Here is a 19,455-nt window from a genome sequence, read left to right as displayed (position 1 = left end):
CTGCAAATAAATACCTTTTTGGTGCTCTGGTCAGTATTTACAGCAGCAGGACAGTGAGATTAATTCAAAGTACACTACAATACCCACCTTCCCTGTAATATAGGGAAAAGTTACATAGTGCGACAATGTGGCTCATTGTGTTTTTAATACTTTCTGGACAACCATTTAAGTTTATGAAACTCAATATTTTTTTTCCCAAGGATAGCAACGAAATAATTTCAAGCCTTTGAAACTTTTCCTCTGGCACAGAGGAATAAAACATTGGATGCAGTAATAGTAAGCTAATTATTGGGATCAATACTTGTTGGTTTTTAATTTTTCATGGGATTTGTTGACGCTAAGAAAAATAAAATCACATGGACTTAGACTTTAAGAACATAATACATGAAACATAACACCCTTTTCAACAGGCCTGTAAAATGAAAAAGGACACTGGGATGTCTGCACATCAGAAAAAGAGAAGACCCGACAAAGGAAAACGTCTCACAAAGTTTGTGATGTCCAGTGAGGTTTTTTCATCCAGACAGAAGCACCAACTCTGCTCAACCTCCTAATTGCTACAGTTCGATTTCCACGGTGTCTTCGTCTGCCTCGCTGCCTGTGCTGAGGACAGACGCCTCGATGTTCAATCTTTTCGCAGGAGGTTCCACGGGGACAGAAAAGGGATCCATATCAGGTGTCTTTTCCTGATGGCTGAGGTTAGATGAGGTTACAGTAATTCATATGTGCAAGGTGAATAAGATTTGTTTCATTAAATGAATAAGAATTTTGAAAGTAAAGTATTTCTGAGCCTCACCTTGGACTGAAGCTGGACCTGTGAGCCTTACTGTCTTTGGAGTCAGCAGGGTTGAATGGGCAGGGGGACTTGCTTCCTAAAATGACCAAAAAAAAGTTACACACATGATGCAGCTGGTACTTTGTGACAGTGAGAACATAACAATTCTGTGCTTGACTTTGTTTAGTATAGTACCTTCCAGTTTTTGTTTGGAGAAGGGAGAGCGGTTGGGCATGCACGGCTTCCTGTCGGAGCTAACGTAGGACACAGCATCCTCCCCTTCAGCCACAGCCAATAGGGAAGCACGATAGTAGATAAGCGGCTGCCAGCACTCTTCCCTGAGGTTAATTATGTGCTCTGCAGTGTGCTTCTGCAGGTAGGACAACCTGCACAGACAAGAACAGACTTTCAGAAAACGAAGTACATTTAAAAACCTGTTTGAAAACCTGTATGCTGTGTGCAGCACTTACACTGTTTTCTTGTCTGGTTTGAGAAGTTTGCTTGAGAACTCACTGAGGATGGTCAGGTAGGAGAGGTACGGTGGCGTAGGAGTGTCTGGGGTCTGACTAAACTCTTGGAACACAAACTCTATGCTGTTCCTGCACATATTGACAGACACGTGTGGAACACACACACAAGTTTAGAAACAAAAAAACACAATCAAACCCAAGTAATGAGAAATGAGTCCATGCTGACCTGTGGATCATGACGACGCACTCACGAAACTTGAAGAGGTCCCCGAAAGTGAGGGCAAACCGCCTGGCCAGCTCTTTGATGCTGGTGAAGGTCTGGACTCCTGGGTGAGCCTTGCCGCCGCTCTCCTGCTCTCGCTTCAGACGAACAAACAGCTGGGAAAGTGAAGGAAATCACATCAGCATCTCGCAGCTACCAGAGTGTAGCTGAAGCGTATGTTTTTAGGGGGTGTGTGGAGAAACTATACCTGCTGCAAGCAGAGCACCAGTGTACGAGCACTCTCGATCTTATCGATCTGTCTGGTCTTGTACATCGTCTCCTTGATGATGTCTCCAAAGTCGTTGTAGTACTGAGGACAAAGAGGGACAAATAAATCAAAGAAAGCTCCAAGCAGATATCTGTAGTATATACTAGCACTGAAGGAATAGGTCTGAAAATTCCCTAATTCACTTGGAGTTAGATGAGAAGATTGATACCACTGTGATGTCTGAACGCTAAATATGAAGCTACAGTCAGCCAGTAGTCAATTAACTGAGCTGAGCATAGAAACTGTAAATGAGTAAACAGTCAGCCTGGCTCTTTCCAAAAGAAAACTAAATCCACCAACCAGAACCTCTGAAGCTCACTTATTGTTAATGCATTATATGTTGATTGTTAAATCCAAAAGTGTGAAAACAACAGGTTGCGGTTTTAAGACAGTCATTTCTTTGTCAGCCGTGGTGGTTTTCTGCAGTCTTCCTCATCTTTAGAGTGTATTACACAAAAGAGAGGAATTGAATTTAGATCCTTATTGTGTGTTCAGAATTTTAGAGATGCAGGAGTAGACAGAGTCAATGGAAAGAGGCATTTAGACACTTGTTGCACACCAGCTTACAGCTAACATCTGTAAAGTAATTTTATTGACTGTTCAGCAACCAATTTCTCCCAAATGATACAAGCTGAACACCCCTTTACAGCGACCTTTGGAAAGTGCCAGGCTAGCTGTCTCCCCGTTTCCAGACTTTGTGCTAAGCTAAGTGGCTGCTGGCTATAGCTTCATATTTACTATGGACGTGTGCAACTAGTCAACTAGATAATTAAAGGGTAACTCCACCAATTTTACACATTAAAGTGTGTTTACAGGTCTTGGGGAGTACTACTGCATATGTGAAAGAAGTAATATAAAGCCTTTTGTGGCTCCAGAGGAAACTGCATATAATCTGATAAATTGCCCTCAGTGATTTCACACAGAGGCTAAGTTGCACGGTGGGTAATGTAGGCAATTGTTAACTAGTCTAAGTTTAAACTTCCATTTAAATTTCAGGAAAATAAGTCAATAGGAACATCCCTAATATTTACTTTCCAAGCATGAGAATTGTATCAATCTTGGCTGGACAGCTACTAGGCGTATTTCCCAAAATGTCAAACTATTTCTTTGAGGAATTCACCTTTACCTTCCTGTAGTACATGAAGACCTCAGCTGCCATGCTCATCTCCAGCACTCCATGAACTATCAGTTTGCAGTAGGCCGCCAGCAGATTTCTCCGTTTGTGAAGGTCCTCCAGTCTCTCCACTTCAGAGTTTTCACTGACTGAGGGAGCCAGATGGAGTTGAATGGTGTGGTTGGATGTGAAGTGGTTGAGAGCGAGGGAAAAGGGGGTGAAGTGAGACGAGTGATTAATCATGAGAAATCATATAACAGAAAGAAAAGAACAAAGCAGAGGCGGAAAAGAGTGTTTCAGTTAGTTTCAGGACAATGGCTTTAGCAGGTGGAAATCAAAGATAACATAAGTCTAGAGTTATGGTTGTGACACCATGTGGCTTCAATCTTTCACAAGGCTAATAAAATAGGCTCGGAGGTGAGCCAGAGTTAATGGAATTTTCTCACGGAAAGAGATTGCCCTGATTTTATGATTTAACTCAGTGCCTTTGCCCTCCGAGTGATCTCTGATCCAGCAGCTAATAGAAAACACTGTCTTTATAACAAAACCATTACCAGGCAAATCCAATAAAACAATAGCTTTTTATTACATGTTCAAAAACCAATAATCCCGTATTGTATTTGGTTGAACATTTAAGGGATTTCCACCAGGACAGCTATTGACTTCTCTGGACGATCCCATATTTGGTTGCAATATGTCTGTGAGAGTAGAAGCTATTGTAAAGGTAATAAAATGTTTTAGTTACAGAAAGCCATGAATGAATTCATAAGTTTACTTGCAGTACTTTACACAAAGAACACTATGTATTACCAACATGTCAATCTTGTTTTCCTCATTTTAAAACAGACAGGAACACACCGCCGTCATCAGTTTACAAGCTGCAGCACTTGTTACTGCATAACAAAGTCGAACATCCTTTCATACAAATTAGTCAAGCCAGTTTCAGTCTTAGGGCATTAACAGGGCTTCCTTTGTAATTGGGGGTCAACTGTCAGGTCAGGTTGGAAATCAGAGCCCATTTACAGTCAGCGGGCAGCTCTGCAGCGAGGTATGAAGCCAAATGTGTGGCCGTGCATTTAATATCTGCATGTTTTTACCACGGTGAGATGGTGCACCGAATCAATGCTTCACTCAGAGGACCGAAGGCCCCGAGAAAAGATGCTGCACTCCGAAAGAGTGAGAGTGCCATCTACTGTGCATTAGAGGCTGTGTGTTCACTCCTGGGTGTCCCACACACTGCATGGGTACAGGTTTTTCTAACACACCGCTGCAAGGTAGCTGTGTAACAAACACATGATACATGGATCTAAACTTTGTTATCGTCATTTATGACAGTAAATGAAAAGTCTTTGGGTTTTGTAGTGTTGGTCGGACAAAAGAAGCCGTTTGAAGATGTCACTTTGGACTCTGGGGAATTGTTTTTTGACATTTTATAGATAAAATAAATCGGCAGAATAATCAACAATGAAAATAAGCATTTGTTGAGTATCTTCATCTTATGCTACTTTATACTTCAACTCAACTACATTTTAGAGGGAAATATTGTACTTCTTACTCCACCACATTTATTTGACAGGTACAGTTACTTGTTACTTTTCAGATTTTACATTAAGAAATTTGGCCTTTTGTGGCCATGCCCAAAAATATGTTGTGCCTATGCCAAAGGCATGGCTTCATTTAAATAATTGTTTGATGCCCCATCCAACTATCCAATGAAATTATAGAAAAAAACATCCTGCTACAAAAGCAAAATGCTACTTATGTATTAAGAATCTAATATCAGTCACAGGGGACATTTTTCTGCATGAAGAGTACCTAAGTACATTTTGCAGCTGATACTTTTGTTCATCTATGCAGGATTTTGAATGCAGTGTTTTTTTTTATTGCTATGGAGTATTTTTACACGGTTGTATTGTTACTTTGACCAAGTTTTTGGAGTATTTCTTACACCGCTAGGCCTTTGTTACCTTGTTTCTACTCCAACAACCCTATGTCTACTGTCAATTAAAGCAAGTATCAAGCAAGTATCCTCAATTAAACAAAAATGTTGTATATGAATTAGAAATATAGAAAAATAAAAAAGTTATTCTTAAAAATATTCTCCAGACATATAAAAAATAGACTTATGATTTGTGTCTGATGTGGTTTTTGCCCAGAAAAATTACCTTGTTGAAGAGAATCTATGATTATGCTAATATTTTTTACTGCTGGACACAAGATGTCTCCTGCTTCACTGGTTCAACTTCACTAGTTATGATGTCAAAATTGTAGCTCACATTGAAGCTCGAAATGAAGCTCAAACATCCAAGTGAGGTAACAGTAAGCTCAATATATTTACATGGATGATAAATAAGTGGAAAAAGGCTTCATGTACACAGGCTGAGGTCTCACCACTGCACTGGCTGTCACAGTCTGGTCCAACAAAGACGTGCACGCAAACAAAGTTCAACAGCGCCCTCTGCAGTTTTGGACTGGGAGTGTAGAGCAGTGGACCAAAGGAGGTGGGATCCCACACGTGTAGCTGGTAGGAATGAGCCGTCAGAACATCACAGATACTCAGAAAAGCCTGATACGGAGAAATCAGAAGGAGTTAGAAAGGCTAGAAGAAAGATTTAACAGTGCCGTCGTTGATAAAACATCAGTTTCATGTCCGTCCCACCTGCTGTCGCAAATTGTGGTCGGAGTGGGAGAGACAAGAATGACCCCTCTCACAGAAGAGACGCAGCTGGAGTCTCTGGGACACAGCTCTCTCCTAAAACACACACACACACACACACACTGATAATGGACATGGAGGCTTAAAGACGGTAACATCGGGGCTAAAATTGTGCAAAAATTCTTCAACAAAATAATGTCAGACTTCATTTGGTCCTCGCTAGAAGTACAGTTCACAGTTCACATTTTCGCTAAAAAAATTGCCTAATGGAAGAATCAATTATCAAAACGGTGTATTATTTTCCTTCGATCATTCGATTAATCATTTAAACTATAAACTGTCTGATATGTAAACTGGTGTACTGGCTGCTTGTAATCACTTAAGACCTCAAGCGTATTCTAGCAACACAATCACTGTAGTGCAGAGGCCACTTATTAATCAATAATGCAGCAAAATTAATCAGAAAAGATGCATTTATGCAGTAGTGGAGTGCTGCAGCAGCAGCCCCTTATCCAAAACACCCCAGTGAGTATCTGTAAAACAAATAGCTTGAACAGTTTCATTTCTTCACAGGCATGAAACTTCTCTGGCACAAACAAAGCTGTTTTATTTCTTTTGTAGGCATTACAAACGTCATTTTTTATATATCTGATTTAGTTTAAATTTAGTTGTACATGGTATTGCATTTCATAATCAAACCACTGAAGAGGATATGAAAGAATGTCTTCTATTTTTATCTGAAATGTTGTTGTGACTGATGCTTTGTTCACTGATGGTGCAAACCAAAACCATAATATATCAACTCGGATGCATTTACATACATTAATACTGTATATTGCCAAAATGAATGAATATGTTGGGCACTTTCTTTTAATTTGGCTGTTCATAGAAATGTCCTGTCTTATTTTGAAATCTTAATACTACTTGATACTAGGTAAAAGCATCAGCGGACATAACTCACTCTGGAGGTGAGAGTTTCACTACTTGTGTTGAGAGACCAGAGCATGGAGTAACACAGACACTGCAGCACTTCACACAGCACCTTCAGACAAAAAAAAATGGAGGAGAGAGAAAAGACTTAGGACACACTGGATACACGAGTTCAATCAACAAACTTGATCTGAGAAAAAGCTAGGTTTTCAGTGTCAGTACCTCAGGCAGTGCTCCTCCCTGGCTGCTCTCCACTGACAGGAGAGGAGACAACAGCTTAAACAGGTTCCAGCGAGAGAGGTCATGACAGCTAACAAAAGATGAAGAGAAATAGATATGTACAACCAATAAATATACATCACAGGCAGAATATTGTGGGCACAAACTTCACTGTGAACACCTCTCACTTGTGGAAAGCTCTGAGTTTCTTCAGTGTGGCTAGAATTTCTCCAGTTTTCTCCTTGTCAGAAGACAACCTGTCACCCTACAACAGAAAAACAGGAAATAATAAGTCATCTTGTCAAGTAAAGCTCTTTATTATTTGCATACAAGGATGTTTGGCACACCTCCAAATCCTTTTGGCTTGTGACCTCTTAGTATAAAGCTGTGGTGGCTATGGTGGGAGGTTTAATATATAACAATGCATCATATTCTATAAGATCATCATATATTTCCTGTGTCCCTGTCGTATGAAAACTACGTATCTAGTAACAAGTAGAAGTATAAAGTTGTACAAAGTGGAAATAGTACAAGTACCTAAAATTTGAACTTATGTACTGTGCTTAGGTAGATGTACTTCGTTACATTGCACCACTGGAAGTAATGTCTCCTTGTGAGCCCTCATCACAGGTTATGGCCTTAGTGTGAGCATCACACCAAAAACTGTTTGTTTTTTCTATGAAACTTTCATTTAAAGGATTTTTAGAGGTTGAAAAGGTAAAAGTATGCAACATTTTAAACAAAAAAAACAGCCAAAAATCAAGAAAAATCAGGAAAAATGTGCATTACTTTTTGTAGCAGAAGTATTCTTAAATGTTCCTTGGGTCCTCTGATGTGTATACATACATTGAAACAGTGCCCCTCACCTTGAGCGAGTCCCCCAGCAGTGCTGTCAAGTGGTCCACCCAGCGCTGGACCAGAGAGTCTCTGGCAGCCCGGGCTGTCGAGCAGCCAGCCGTCTCCTCCCCACACAGACTGAGGTAGGTGCGGGCTGCAGCCTCCAGGACAGCAGGGTCTGAGTGGAGCTCCAAAACAGATCCAATCTCTGCCATCAGGCTGGACACTGCCTGAAGAGGAGGAGAACAATGCACACTAATTTCAAAATGCATGGACAACTTAGTGGCTATACACTAGCGCTAATAACAATTAAGCCAAATAAAGACAATCTACACTAAAATAGCTGATTGAGCAGTTAAGTAGATGACAAAATTAATTGATTTAAGGTGATTCTGACAAGTGATTCATCATTTTAAGTAAATTATTCATTGAAAATATCAGAATTGTACCTTTGTTTTAATAATAAACCTATAGTAAACTAATCATATACTAGTGTCTCTAATCATTTCTTAAATAGTTTTATTTCATAGCTCCAATACTTTGGTCAAACACTCCAGTGTTAATTGCATAGTTAAAAAAAAAAATTCATTTGTTTTTCATTAAATTCTTCATGATATTGTTTGTGCACAACGAAAGGCTGGAATGCAGACCTGTGTGTTTTCAGCCTCGGGACACTCGGGGAGGAAGTACTGAGGAATCTTCACCAGGGAGGAAACAATGTCACAGCTACTTGAGAACTGCACAAACAACATCATTAAAGAATAGACATTATCATAAAGTAATGCTCTGAATCTAACTGCAGCACAGAGATCTGAATGTTCTTCATACACAATCAGACTGGCTCATATATGGACCCATATGTGTGACATAAATACCTTGGTCAATAACTTAGGAAGCACCGTGAGGAGATGTTCAGTGAGCTTAGTACTGTCATCATACAGAATCTTCTTTTCCCTGGCACTCATCACCTAAACATCAAGACACAAATACTCAATTCTTGATTATGTCTTGAATATGTCCGTACTTCCATCACATCAGACGTAAAGTGACGCTAGAGTCAGAAACACATGTCCCACTGACCTTCTTTGCTCCGCTCCTTCCTGCCAGGGCTGGCCCCTCTGAGGCCTGACGCACCGACGCTACCAGGACCTCCACAAGTACAGCCTGTTCTGCCTGAGTAAGACCTGCACACACACACACAATCACACACACATACAGATAATGACTGCAACAGACTAAATGCATATCAAATAATCTCCCCTATAGATGAATTGAGAATTTATTCGACAGGATACAGTGAGGTGTTTGAATAATAAAATGTAATCATAGTATTTTATGGTGGAAATGTACTTTACTGCAGATGAAGCATATAAGGCTGTTAGAGGCAGAGATAAAGACACTTAATGAGAAGCAGTTAATATACTAATACATGCTTTAAATAAAAAATCAAATCAAATATAGTTAAAACTATGTATTATTGTAGTAATGAAGGTAGACCAGGGTCTGTATTTCTTTATTTCAAATAAACTGAAATTAAAAAAACACACAATTTGTAATACATATAATGTAGTACTGCTTTAGCTTACAGGTGCTCTGAAACTTGCATGGAAACAAAACAAGCACAACATTTTAAAAATGATTTATTACCTTAGTGAATAAGTCTACTAATCACTATATAGGGTGTTAAATGGTGGCTTGTTGAGGTGTTTTTCTAGGGAATCACAATAATAATCACAAATATGCTTCAGTCATCAATAAGCACTAGATTTAAAAACGTCCTTCTGGATGACCATATTCATCCATAATCATGGGATCCAGGGGCAGGGCAACACGGGCAGTGGCCCCTGCTAAAATCTGATTGGCCCCTGACCTGCTCCTGTTAGCTTCATAGCATTTCATTGGCAGAATGTTCAAAGATCTGCAAATATCATAGTTCAGCTGATTTTAGCTGTGAACTCAAATGTGTCTTCTACCTTGAAACTACTGCACTGGTCCAGTACCAGAGAACCTGGAAAGGGACCAATCTACCTGTATTTCCTAACATTAGTCTCACTAACCAGTGAGTTAGCTAATGTTTTACTGACCAGTTACCTGCATTCGCTGAGCATTAAGCAGTCTAAAGTTAGCTTAACTACTACTTAAAGAGTTAACGTTAACTAGCTGCTGCTTGCCGGTAAGGCTAAGCATTGTTTGAAGGTTATGTTGTATATACACTGTGTTCTGTATAGGCTCCGGTCAGGCAAACAAATACTTCAGCATGTACCTAAAGCTAAGGATCTTAAGGACTAGGGGGGACTTGTACTTGTCCTCCACAGTAAATAATATTGTTGTCTGGACCCTGAATTTAATGTTTGCCTTTTCAAAGACAAAACTGCTCTAAGATGAGTTGCTGTTAGCTACTTTCTGTGGTTTATAACGTGCCTAAAATATCAACAGGTTATAGAAAATCTAATACTCAGATTTCATAGCCCCTGGTTTAGAAAAATTCTAGATGTGCCCCCATCTGCAATACAGAGAAAGTATTTCAATCAAAGCAAATAAATATATATATTTGTGAAACTAAACCTTTGGTGTTATACAGTAAGAATTATAAGGATACTTGACCACATCAAATGGTCAAGTATCACACAAGCATGCACGCGTCACAGTTACCTGGACTTTGTGAGGAAGGGTCCTGCAGCAGCACAGATGTGAGTGTGGGCCAGTCCTTCAGCAGGGCTCCACCACAGTCCCACAGACTGTCCACAAGGTACACCACATGCTTGTGCAGCTGAAAGTGTAATAGAGCCGACAAGGCCTGTTAGTTCATGTCTGTGTCATGGAAGACAACTCACAGCATCATGATCTCAATCCAAGTTATTTTCTCAGCTAAAACAAGAGCCTTGAATTTAAACTATGTGTTTTCACCTCAGACTCCTGGTAGAACTGCAGCAGAGCCTTCAATCTGATAAATGTTTGTTGTTTCTGTGTCTCCTCCTCATTCATTTCATCCTGAGTATCAGATGCAGGGGCTACAGTGTTGAGAAGCCTGGCCAAAAATATCCAGGCAAACACTGATTAACTGCATGTTTTTGTTGGCTTGTTTGTTTTATTCAAATGATGGAGGTCAGCATACCTTGAGAAGAGCAGCTCCCCTGCAGTGGCCGCTAGAGGGCGCTGTGAGGAGTAAACAAACTGGAGGAGCTGCTTGTAGTCCTCCGGACTGAGCACTTCATCAGATGTTCTGAGGAGTCAGAAGTAGTTTGATGCAAAGAAACATAGAAGGAATACATTAAGGATGAGTGGAAATTGATAAGCACAGCATAAGAATGACAACAAAACAGGCTGGTGACTCACTTGGAGATGAGAACCAGTAGCTTCATGGTCTGTACTGCCACTTCATTGTCCTTATCCAGGGTCATGGAGATCATCCTGTCCTGGAGCACAAACAGTAAACATGCAATGAGCCCACACTTATTCAAACATGTCTGTCTGAACATGCATTACTCATATTCTAAATAGTAACACTGAATCAACACTGTGGGATATGAAAAGGATGTTTGAAGTACCATTCATTATGACAGAAAAACAGCATTCTCACACAATTCTGCATCTCTGCAGAGCTTTTAAGCCTTTTTCAGCTCCTTGTTTAGATTTTACAACCGCATGTGTATTGTTTGGTTCAGTCTTATAACCCTCATCAACCTCATTTCCAATCGTAAAAATAAAAAAAAATATAGATATATAAGATTCTAGTCACTTAAGGAAACTTAACTTGACAGACAGTCAAACATTTAGCAGCTAAAGGGCCAGATATTTGTTTCCGGAATTGTTGGAGACCAAATCGAGTTAGAAGAGAGAGTAAATATTGGACTTCAATTTGCCAATTTGCCACATTGCCAGAAACATGAATCCAGATGTACTACTACTGTTCTGTGTCTGCTAATTTTGTAGAAAGGACATTTTGACAACTTTATGAACCACCGATATCTGATGGTTGTGAACCTGTCTGCTTGTTTTGATGTCTTTCTAACCCTTAGTGGCCATAGTCCATTAGTGCAGCTTTAAGCAGGAGTGTTTACCTTAAAGCGACTGGTGAACAGGTCCATTTTAGGGAGGAGCAGAGGATCTCCATACAAACCCTGTAGACCTAACACACACTTGAGACGCACATCTGGTATCTGAAAGTCAGTGCAGAGACAATGCCGAGTGTGTACAGTACCTACCAGTTATTTTTCTGTCACATTATGCACGTACGCTGTTGTTTACCTTGTCGTGCATCATCCAGCCCATGTATTTGAGGTAGCTATCATTGAGGAATGCAGAACTGTAGCGCTTCATCCACAAACCCAACTCCTCCATGCAGATGGAGCGAATTTCTGAAAGCACATCGCTGCACAGGCACACATAAAATCCCTAGATTAGCTCACACTCTAATGCACACTGAAAGCTGTGCAGAAACAATGCCAGAATACCTACCGATATCTTTTCAGAAAAACTCCTTTGAAGACGATGTCCATCATGCTCTCGATCTCCGCCCTCTTCTCCTGCAGCTTAAAGAACAAAAGGAAACGAGTTGGACATGACTCATTCACACTAACTTCCTCTCTGCACAGCCAGAGTGACACTGGTCTTACCTCTGTGATCGTCTTCTGTATTCTCTCCAGCTGCTGTGTGCTCTTCTGTCTCATCGTCTTTGACTTTTGCACCTCGAACAGTCTCTGACTGTTTTCAATACTGACACTCAGGCTCAGAGCCACACCCACCAGAGAGCTCAGCAGCTTCACCGCTGAACAGATCAAGACCAAAGTAAAGTTAGTTATTGAATGTGTTTATGTATCTACATGTGTCTGTGTTTTATATTCCTTACCTGCGAGAGTGCAGGTGTGTCTGAAGGCCCGTATGTAAGAGTTGGACAGCTCGGTGAGCAGTGAAATGAGGGTGTTCATCAGATAACTGTCAAATATGACACTGTGCTGACACTGGGCCACCAGCACTGACACAAAGTCACAGAACTCGGAGTGGAACCAGCGTCCGTATGGTCCAGGTTGTATCAGAGGATACTCCACACTATCCTACAGTGGAGAGAGAGGCAGCAATGACTCATATGCAGGCTAGCGGTGTATAATATAACACAGTAAACTCATGGTGTAGCTGTGCTTATCAAATATAGTCCAGTGTCACATGTAAGGACTGTGAACGGTCTCTAGGTGTGAATAAGAGTAACTGAGACACATACGCAGCCCGTCCTCATCAGAAAAACTTGCTGACAACCGGCCTATTAACTTGTTTTGGTATGAGGATATGTTGCACACATATGCACATACGGTATGTAAACAGATTGTTCCTGCAAAACAGGATTCGTGCTCTGTGAACCTACCATGGATAAATAAAGGTACGGAAATGCCAGGTTTAACACATCAAAGCTGCATCCACAGCCTCCCCCACATTTGCTCTCTGTATGTACTTTTTGCCAATTTGTTGTCATTGAGGGTCTGAATTCAAAGTATAATATGTATGCACTTTATAGCAAACCCCAAAAAATTCACCAATGAATGAAAAATCCAGTGTCCGACACACTGCACCTGCCCAAAATAAATATGAATTAAAACTGTCCGATATCTCAACTCATTATTAAGCTCCCTATTGATTCTTACTTGAATAAGTGAATAAGGAAGTGATTTTGAGCAATCAAAGCAATATTATAATAAATAAATATAAATACTGGTATGTTGACCCCTGAAATCATGGACCAAAATATGGTTTAAGAATTACTGAGACCCTCTTATACAAGAAGGCATAAGACATAAAACTACTGACTGTATCCATGGGCCATGTGACTGTGAGGATCCATGGAAAGGCGAGAAACTTCTTATACTGCAGACCAGCGACCTGAAACACACCCCATCACACAGATTCAGTTCAAAGTGTTGAAACAGATGTGACAGTGATTGACACAGGAAGAAACTCAGATTGAAGACCTCTCACCTCATCCATCTCCTCCACCATCTTACTCATGACGTCACCGTCGTCTTTGCTCTGGCACATCTCTGCTGTGACCACACCTGCGACAGACACAGACATAGAAACATAGACCTGACTGTTTGTTTTCCGTGTGTGTGTGTGTGTGTGTGTGTGTGTGTGTGTGTTTGTGTAGTATCTGATTACCTTTGCACCCAGAGCACTGGATGAAGAAGCTGATGAGGTCGAGGAGAGAAGAGTCTCTGTTCCTCACATAAGCCTCGATCCAATCGTCAATCACCACCTGCTCACACGTTACACAAGAGTCAATTAGTGTGTGTTTACTGTATATTCATATTTTGATAATAACGCAATTCCTGACTAATGTCTGATTGGCTTTCCATACCAAAATATAACAGACAATATAAGCTTATTTCAGTTTGTACATTCAGGTGTTTTTACAATCAGGATATGTGTTTCTTTTTTTATTTTGTAAATGTTGTTAACTCATTAGCTGAACATATCCTGAGTATAACTGGAATATTAATGTGCATGTAAACCGACCAACAGAATGATAAAGCGCTACTCTTTTATGATAAATCAAAGGTGATCAAATGTTTTCTGTGCAGGTTTCTCACATTACTGAGAAAAATAAAAACACAGATCAGTGTCATTTGACAGAGGAGGCTTGTCTATGAACATGTGTGTCAAAGAGCCAAGGTTTCCCAGCAGAACATTGCATTGTAACGAGATGATCAATGTTATTCACATCACCTGTCAGTGGTGTTAATGTTGTGGCTGATCGGTGTATATCACAGTTTTAGTTTGGCTAATCTTACCTGCATAGCACTCCTGCCCATGGTGATCACCTCGAACAGGGTGACAGCCTCCACATGCCTCTGTTTACGGGGGCTGCCTCCTGCTCTCCTCGCACTGCTGCGGCCGGCTTTGGCACGTTTTTGTTTGACATTCTCAGAGCCCTTGTGTGCTCTCTTTCTTCGTCTCTGTGAGTTATTAAAACATGACAGATGGGACTGTACAGATGAGTCATGTAAAAGTCATTTACATGAATAATATATAATCTAGATAAGTATAACACAATATGGCCACACTTCTCAGCGTGGCATCTCAACCATGTCCTGAAGTCAACAGATGGAATAGTTGGTTGTGAATGTTTCCAGCATTCATAATACCTTCTCTATAAAATGAAAGTTTTGTTTTGCACATCTATCCACTTGTTACATCAAGGTAGTTGGTTTATGACCTATTTTCTTCCTATGATGATGACATCATTGCTTTGTTTAGTTTGATATTTCTGTATATTAGGTTGGTGTCACATATGTTTTTGTTACAGCTGTAATTTGCCTGCTAGTTTGTATGCTGGATCTTTGAAAATGCGTCACTGGTTGTTTGTATAACAAACCAACTATTGCTGTGCTGACTGATTCACACATGAATGAGTTCACACCAGTGTGCCGCATCCTAAACAGGACGAATACACATGTATGAATGGCAAACTCCTCTGTCTTAACATCGAAGTACCTTGATTATAAATGTGCAAATTCTACAGAGTACGTAAGGCACCAGACACCTCACTCCTCCACCCGAGTGCCAACAAACTTAATAACTTTTCATTAACATTTAGTTTTCAACACATGATTAAATGATTAAAGAATTAGCTTTAGCAATTAGATGCCAGGGATGCAACTAACTAGAGATTAATCTGCCAATTATTTTCTCAGTGACTCAAAGTGTTTGCAGGTAAAATGCAGGAAAACAGTGATAAAAGCTCATTATAATTTCAAAAGGTGTTGTCTTCACATTCCTTGTTTTATCTGGCCAACAGTCCAAAACCCAATCATATCCATTTTATTATCACATTTGACAAAGAACAGCAGCAAAACCTCCCAAAAGACTGAAATGATGAATCAATTATCAAAAGTATTTGTTGAATTAAAAAAAAACAAACTGACTGATTAACTGATCATCTAATCAATTGATCAACTAATAATCTAATCTCTTAAAATATCCAATGAACCCCTAGAATTAGCTTCTTTCACAGCATTTGGACTTGTCACAGTAGAGAAAGCACAGGCGTTACTAATAACATTAACGATGTCTCTGTTCATGTCACCTATAGGAACAATACCAGGACGCTGACACTAAAGCACTACATGACATCCATCCATTATGAATCTAATGATTTACACATTTTCATACTGTGATATGTTAACATATCTACCAACTGTGGTTATAAAGTATAAAGTTTCATCAACAAGGTTTGTTACCGGTCCTGGAGGACACCCTGAGTACTAAATCCAGCAGAAAAACACCTACCACACTCTTTTGTCTGTTCTCATTCCCTGACTCGTCCTCTGAATGATTGACAGCCCCCGAGGAGTTTGCCTCATCCTGAGAGTTCTCACTGGGAAGTCAACAACATGGAATTAGATCACATGAATAGAAAATGAAAGTAGTACTCATGATTACGCACTCTTACTTCTGCTCTGAGGGCCTGGATGCAGCTGTAGCTGTGGGCTCTGGTATCATCTCCTCCTCAGACCTTTACAACACAGGGTTCAGGTGTGAGTCTCTGCATCTGGAAATTAACATGAGGGTTAAAACATTTAATGTCTGTCAACCAGAATTATATGAACTCTACTCTCCATAGAGTGAGGAGGTCGCTATAATCATGAATATATAGCCAACAGGGACCCTATCTCCAGTCAGAGGGGACATGTCAATGACTTAATGCTCGCCCCCTCCACAGGTAGCAGCTGGGAGGGATGCAAAGGGTTGCTCAAGGACACTTCGGCAGAGTACAGACTTGAGCGGTGGAGACACAACTGAAAGGTAACGCTGCTGTATTTGGACTCTGTTTGCGAGCACAAATTTTTTAAAAACAAAAACAAAAACAAAAAAAACAACGCAATATCAGTCATATTTCCCTGAAGTAGTCCTGCGGTGTGCACAGTAAAACAAAGATTAAAACTGACTTACAGGTAAACAGACGGCTCAATAGCTCATAAACTTTTCAAACTTACCCTCTTTACGTTTATTCATCCTTCCTTTGTGTCCATTGGTGTGTAATATTTAATCCGGAGGCTGTCAAATTACTCAAATTCAAACATTTCAATGAATATCCTGCTTCTTTTTCCCACAGCTCTCACAGTCAAGTTGCCGGACAGCCTAATTCATCCCGATTGGCTGACGAACCAAAATGAACTCATATGATTGGCTAGCCTACAACGTCACTCGCCTTTTTGTCCCGCCCCTGGCTGCTGTATCAGACCGAGCCCGTCCTGCCGGGTTTTGTGCATACCTCAGCACTGTAAACATCTGGAGGAACAAACGCGTCAGACCCACGAGAGCCGGGCCAGTCGGTGACATGCATAATGACAGTGTGTAATGTGCTTTAATACAACTGTAATACACAATACAGCACTTCTTTAATATGCTTCCTGCTGTTAGTTTGGTGTAAATGTGTGTTAACATTTCCCTGTTTGTGTCTCTCGTGTATTTTAATTAACTGTGTTAATTCAGAAGGGAGCTGTCTGGTTTAACATGTTGCATAAATTAAACAGCAGGAGGCGCCATTTACCCAGCCTACACCTACCCTACCTATTTCACTCAGCCCTGACTCCAAGCAGAAAAGACAATTAAAGCATTTTCCGATGATATATTTGTCATACAGACTTACTTGACTGAAAGAAAGCTGACCACCAGCAGCCTGTCCTGTAGTCCTCCATCCTTCTCATCTGGTCCCTGTCGTCATGGAAATCCCCGATGTAGATCCTCAGTGTCCCACGTCATTGGCTCAGAGATTGAGATTAAGGCTTGCAGGAGATTTGTCATTAAGTACCAGTATAACAGTTTAACATTAATAATCTGAACAATTGAATAAGTCTAATTAAAAATAAAAAGACTTGCTACATCTGGTTTTGGCATCTACACCTTCTAAAGAAAAATATGTCACAGTGTAACCGAGTAAGATTATTCATTTCTGAACTATTAAATAAGGGAAATTGAAAATTAAAGTACTTTTGTTAATTTTATACTTAAAGTAAAGTAACTTAGCAACCGATTAAAGTGCTTTATAACACGGGTCGGTCATTCACCCATTCACACATACATTCATACACTGGTGGCAGAGGCGCCACCTGCTCATCAGGAGTGATAATCATTCATACTCACTCACACACCCATGAAAAAACCACTGGGAGCAAATTACGGCTCAGTATCTTGCCCAAGGACACTTCGACATGTAGACTGCAGGGGTTTGGAATTGAACCAGGAACCCTCCTATAGGTGGAGGACGGCTCTACCTCCAGGGTCAAAGCCTTCAAGAGGTTAACTTACCTCTTGTCTAGAAATCTAAAGTTTAGTTAAAGCAACATTATGTAACTTTTTACCTTAAAATAACAGCATCAAGTTTAAAACACATAACATTGTTATAATGAGTTTTGTTTGTAGTTAGCACCTACATTACGTCTGACAAATTGTTACAGACCTGGGATTTGTATTTACGACAGTGGTGTTGCACTCAGAAACTGTGGGGGGCGCCAAACCACACAAAATGCCAGTTTCTACATAATGTTGCTTTAAACAACATGCATGCATGTAAGCATTGTTGTGCCATTACACAGTGCTTTGGATTCAAGGTGGCCAGAATTCAAAGTTAGCTCAAAAAACATAGGGGGCAGCATATCACCAGAGTAACCGATAATTGCTTCTCTTTTACTGCTTTTCCACCAAAATTAGCAAGTCTACACAGATTTTTTAATGCCAGTACACCCGCTAAACATTGCCTATTGACCCCATTCCCACTTTCCGCAGGCAAGGCAGCGCATTTGTAATTTTTTTCTGAAGCATTACGTTGTATGTCACTGACGTCTTGTTTCACGTCACGAATCTGCCGAGCGTCACAACCCCCACAAAATGACTCGTTTCACTATCATAATCTCCAAAACAAAAAACAAAAAACAACTGTCTTTATCTCTTTACACTCAAGTTCTTAACAACACAGATTTTCTGGTTTATTTGAGAAATATCTGAAAATAAGTTTTATCTCATGTTTAATGTGTCATTTAATGTGATTACCTTCAAACTGAAATGACTGAATGTTTTGATATAAGCTCTGGATAGTAGTAAAGCTTCGATGATCAAATCAAACTATCTCAAAAATAGTCCAGTAAAAGTCTGTCTCCAATTAGTCAGCTCTCACAGGACTGAACAGGCACCGCCCACCATGTTTTTCGCATCAACTCTGCCACATTTTCACATCCATGGCCATGCTGGGGGCATTGCTGAGGGCAGCGACTGTATTGGTGTGACATCACAACCTCACGGAAGTCCTGACAGCTCCTATGAAGTGTGCATTCCTCCTTGGATTAAGTGTTATGATACTTTCACAGTACATTGTAGCACCTAGACTGGCTTCATAATAAAAAAAGACAGGAAATCTCACTTTCTACAGAATTGGGCCATTTTTCTTGTTACGTTACTAATTCAAATACCATCAACTGTTATTGGAGGCGTGTTAAGCTCCCTGCAAAGCGGTCTACTGAGGCAGAGATGCATTTACTAGTAGTGCCTTACCTGCCAAGACAAGTCTAAATGATTTTGGTTATGATCACATCTACCAAACATGTCAGAAGACCCATAGCAGGGAGAAAAAGGACACATTTTCCTATTGCATTAAATTTTATTATTCCAAAAAAGATTATAACAGTAGTGCAAGGAGGGATTCAACAAGCATACATTCCCAACAACCGACGCACCATATGGACTAACATTCAGGAGGACAATATAAAAACCCTAATGATTTGTAAGTGAAGGAGGCTATCCAGTCCCACGGTCAGTCAGCTGAATCAAGTTGTGTAGCACCTTTTCAAAGTCATAACAACATCAGTTCATTTAGAAGCAGCAGACTCCTGGAGAAACCTGGTGCATCTGAACATCATGGATTCGTAGACACAGGTGAG

The 19,455-nt window shown here is 40.3% G+C and overlaps 1 protein-coding gene across 1 annotated transcript; it reads right to left on the bottom strand.

Moving 5' to 3' along the window:
• Window positions 1-12: 12 nt before the first annotated feature.
• On the bottom strand, window positions 13-16,594 carry LOC141002571 (cohesin subunit SA-2). Its single transcript, XM_073473924.1, has 32 exons — window positions 16,516-16,594; window positions 15,972-16,070; window positions 15,809-15,896; window positions 14,311-14,475; window positions 13,679-13,775; window positions 13,499-13,575; window positions 13,331-13,402; window positions 12,381-12,585; window positions 12,148-12,299; window positions 11,990-12,063; window positions 11,780-11,903; window positions 11,593-11,691; window positions 10,868-10,947; window positions 10,647-10,754; window positions 10,439-10,559; window positions 10,184-10,301; window positions 8,612-8,715; window positions 8,407-8,499; window positions 8,182-8,268; window positions 7,561-7,761; window positions 6,883-6,959; window positions 6,698-6,785; window positions 6,507-6,587; window positions 5,549-5,641; window positions 5,281-5,455; window positions 2,902-3,038; window positions 1,716-1,817; window positions 1,472-1,623; window positions 1,246-1,374; window positions 971-1,161; window positions 797-872; window positions 13-693 (listed from the first exon to the last, which is right to left on the bottom strand). The coding sequence occupies exons 2-32, from the start codon at window positions 16,019-16,021 to the stop codon at window positions 558-560; spliced, it is 3,552 nt and encodes a 1,183-aa protein (XP_073330025.1). The 5' UTR covers window positions 16,022-16,070; window positions 16,516-16,594; the 3' UTR covers window positions 13-557.
• Window positions 16,595-19,455: the final 2,861 nt, after the last annotated feature.

Source organism: Pagrus major, chromosome 9 (assembly GCF_040436345.1).
Source record: "Pagrus major chromosome 9, Pma_NU_1.0".
Taxonomy (NCBI): domain Eukaryota; kingdom Metazoa; phylum Chordata; class Actinopteri; order Spariformes; family Sparidae; genus Pagrus; species Pagrus major.
Note: the sequence above shows the minus strand (reverse complement) of the source record. Positions and strands in the feature narration are given on the sequence as shown.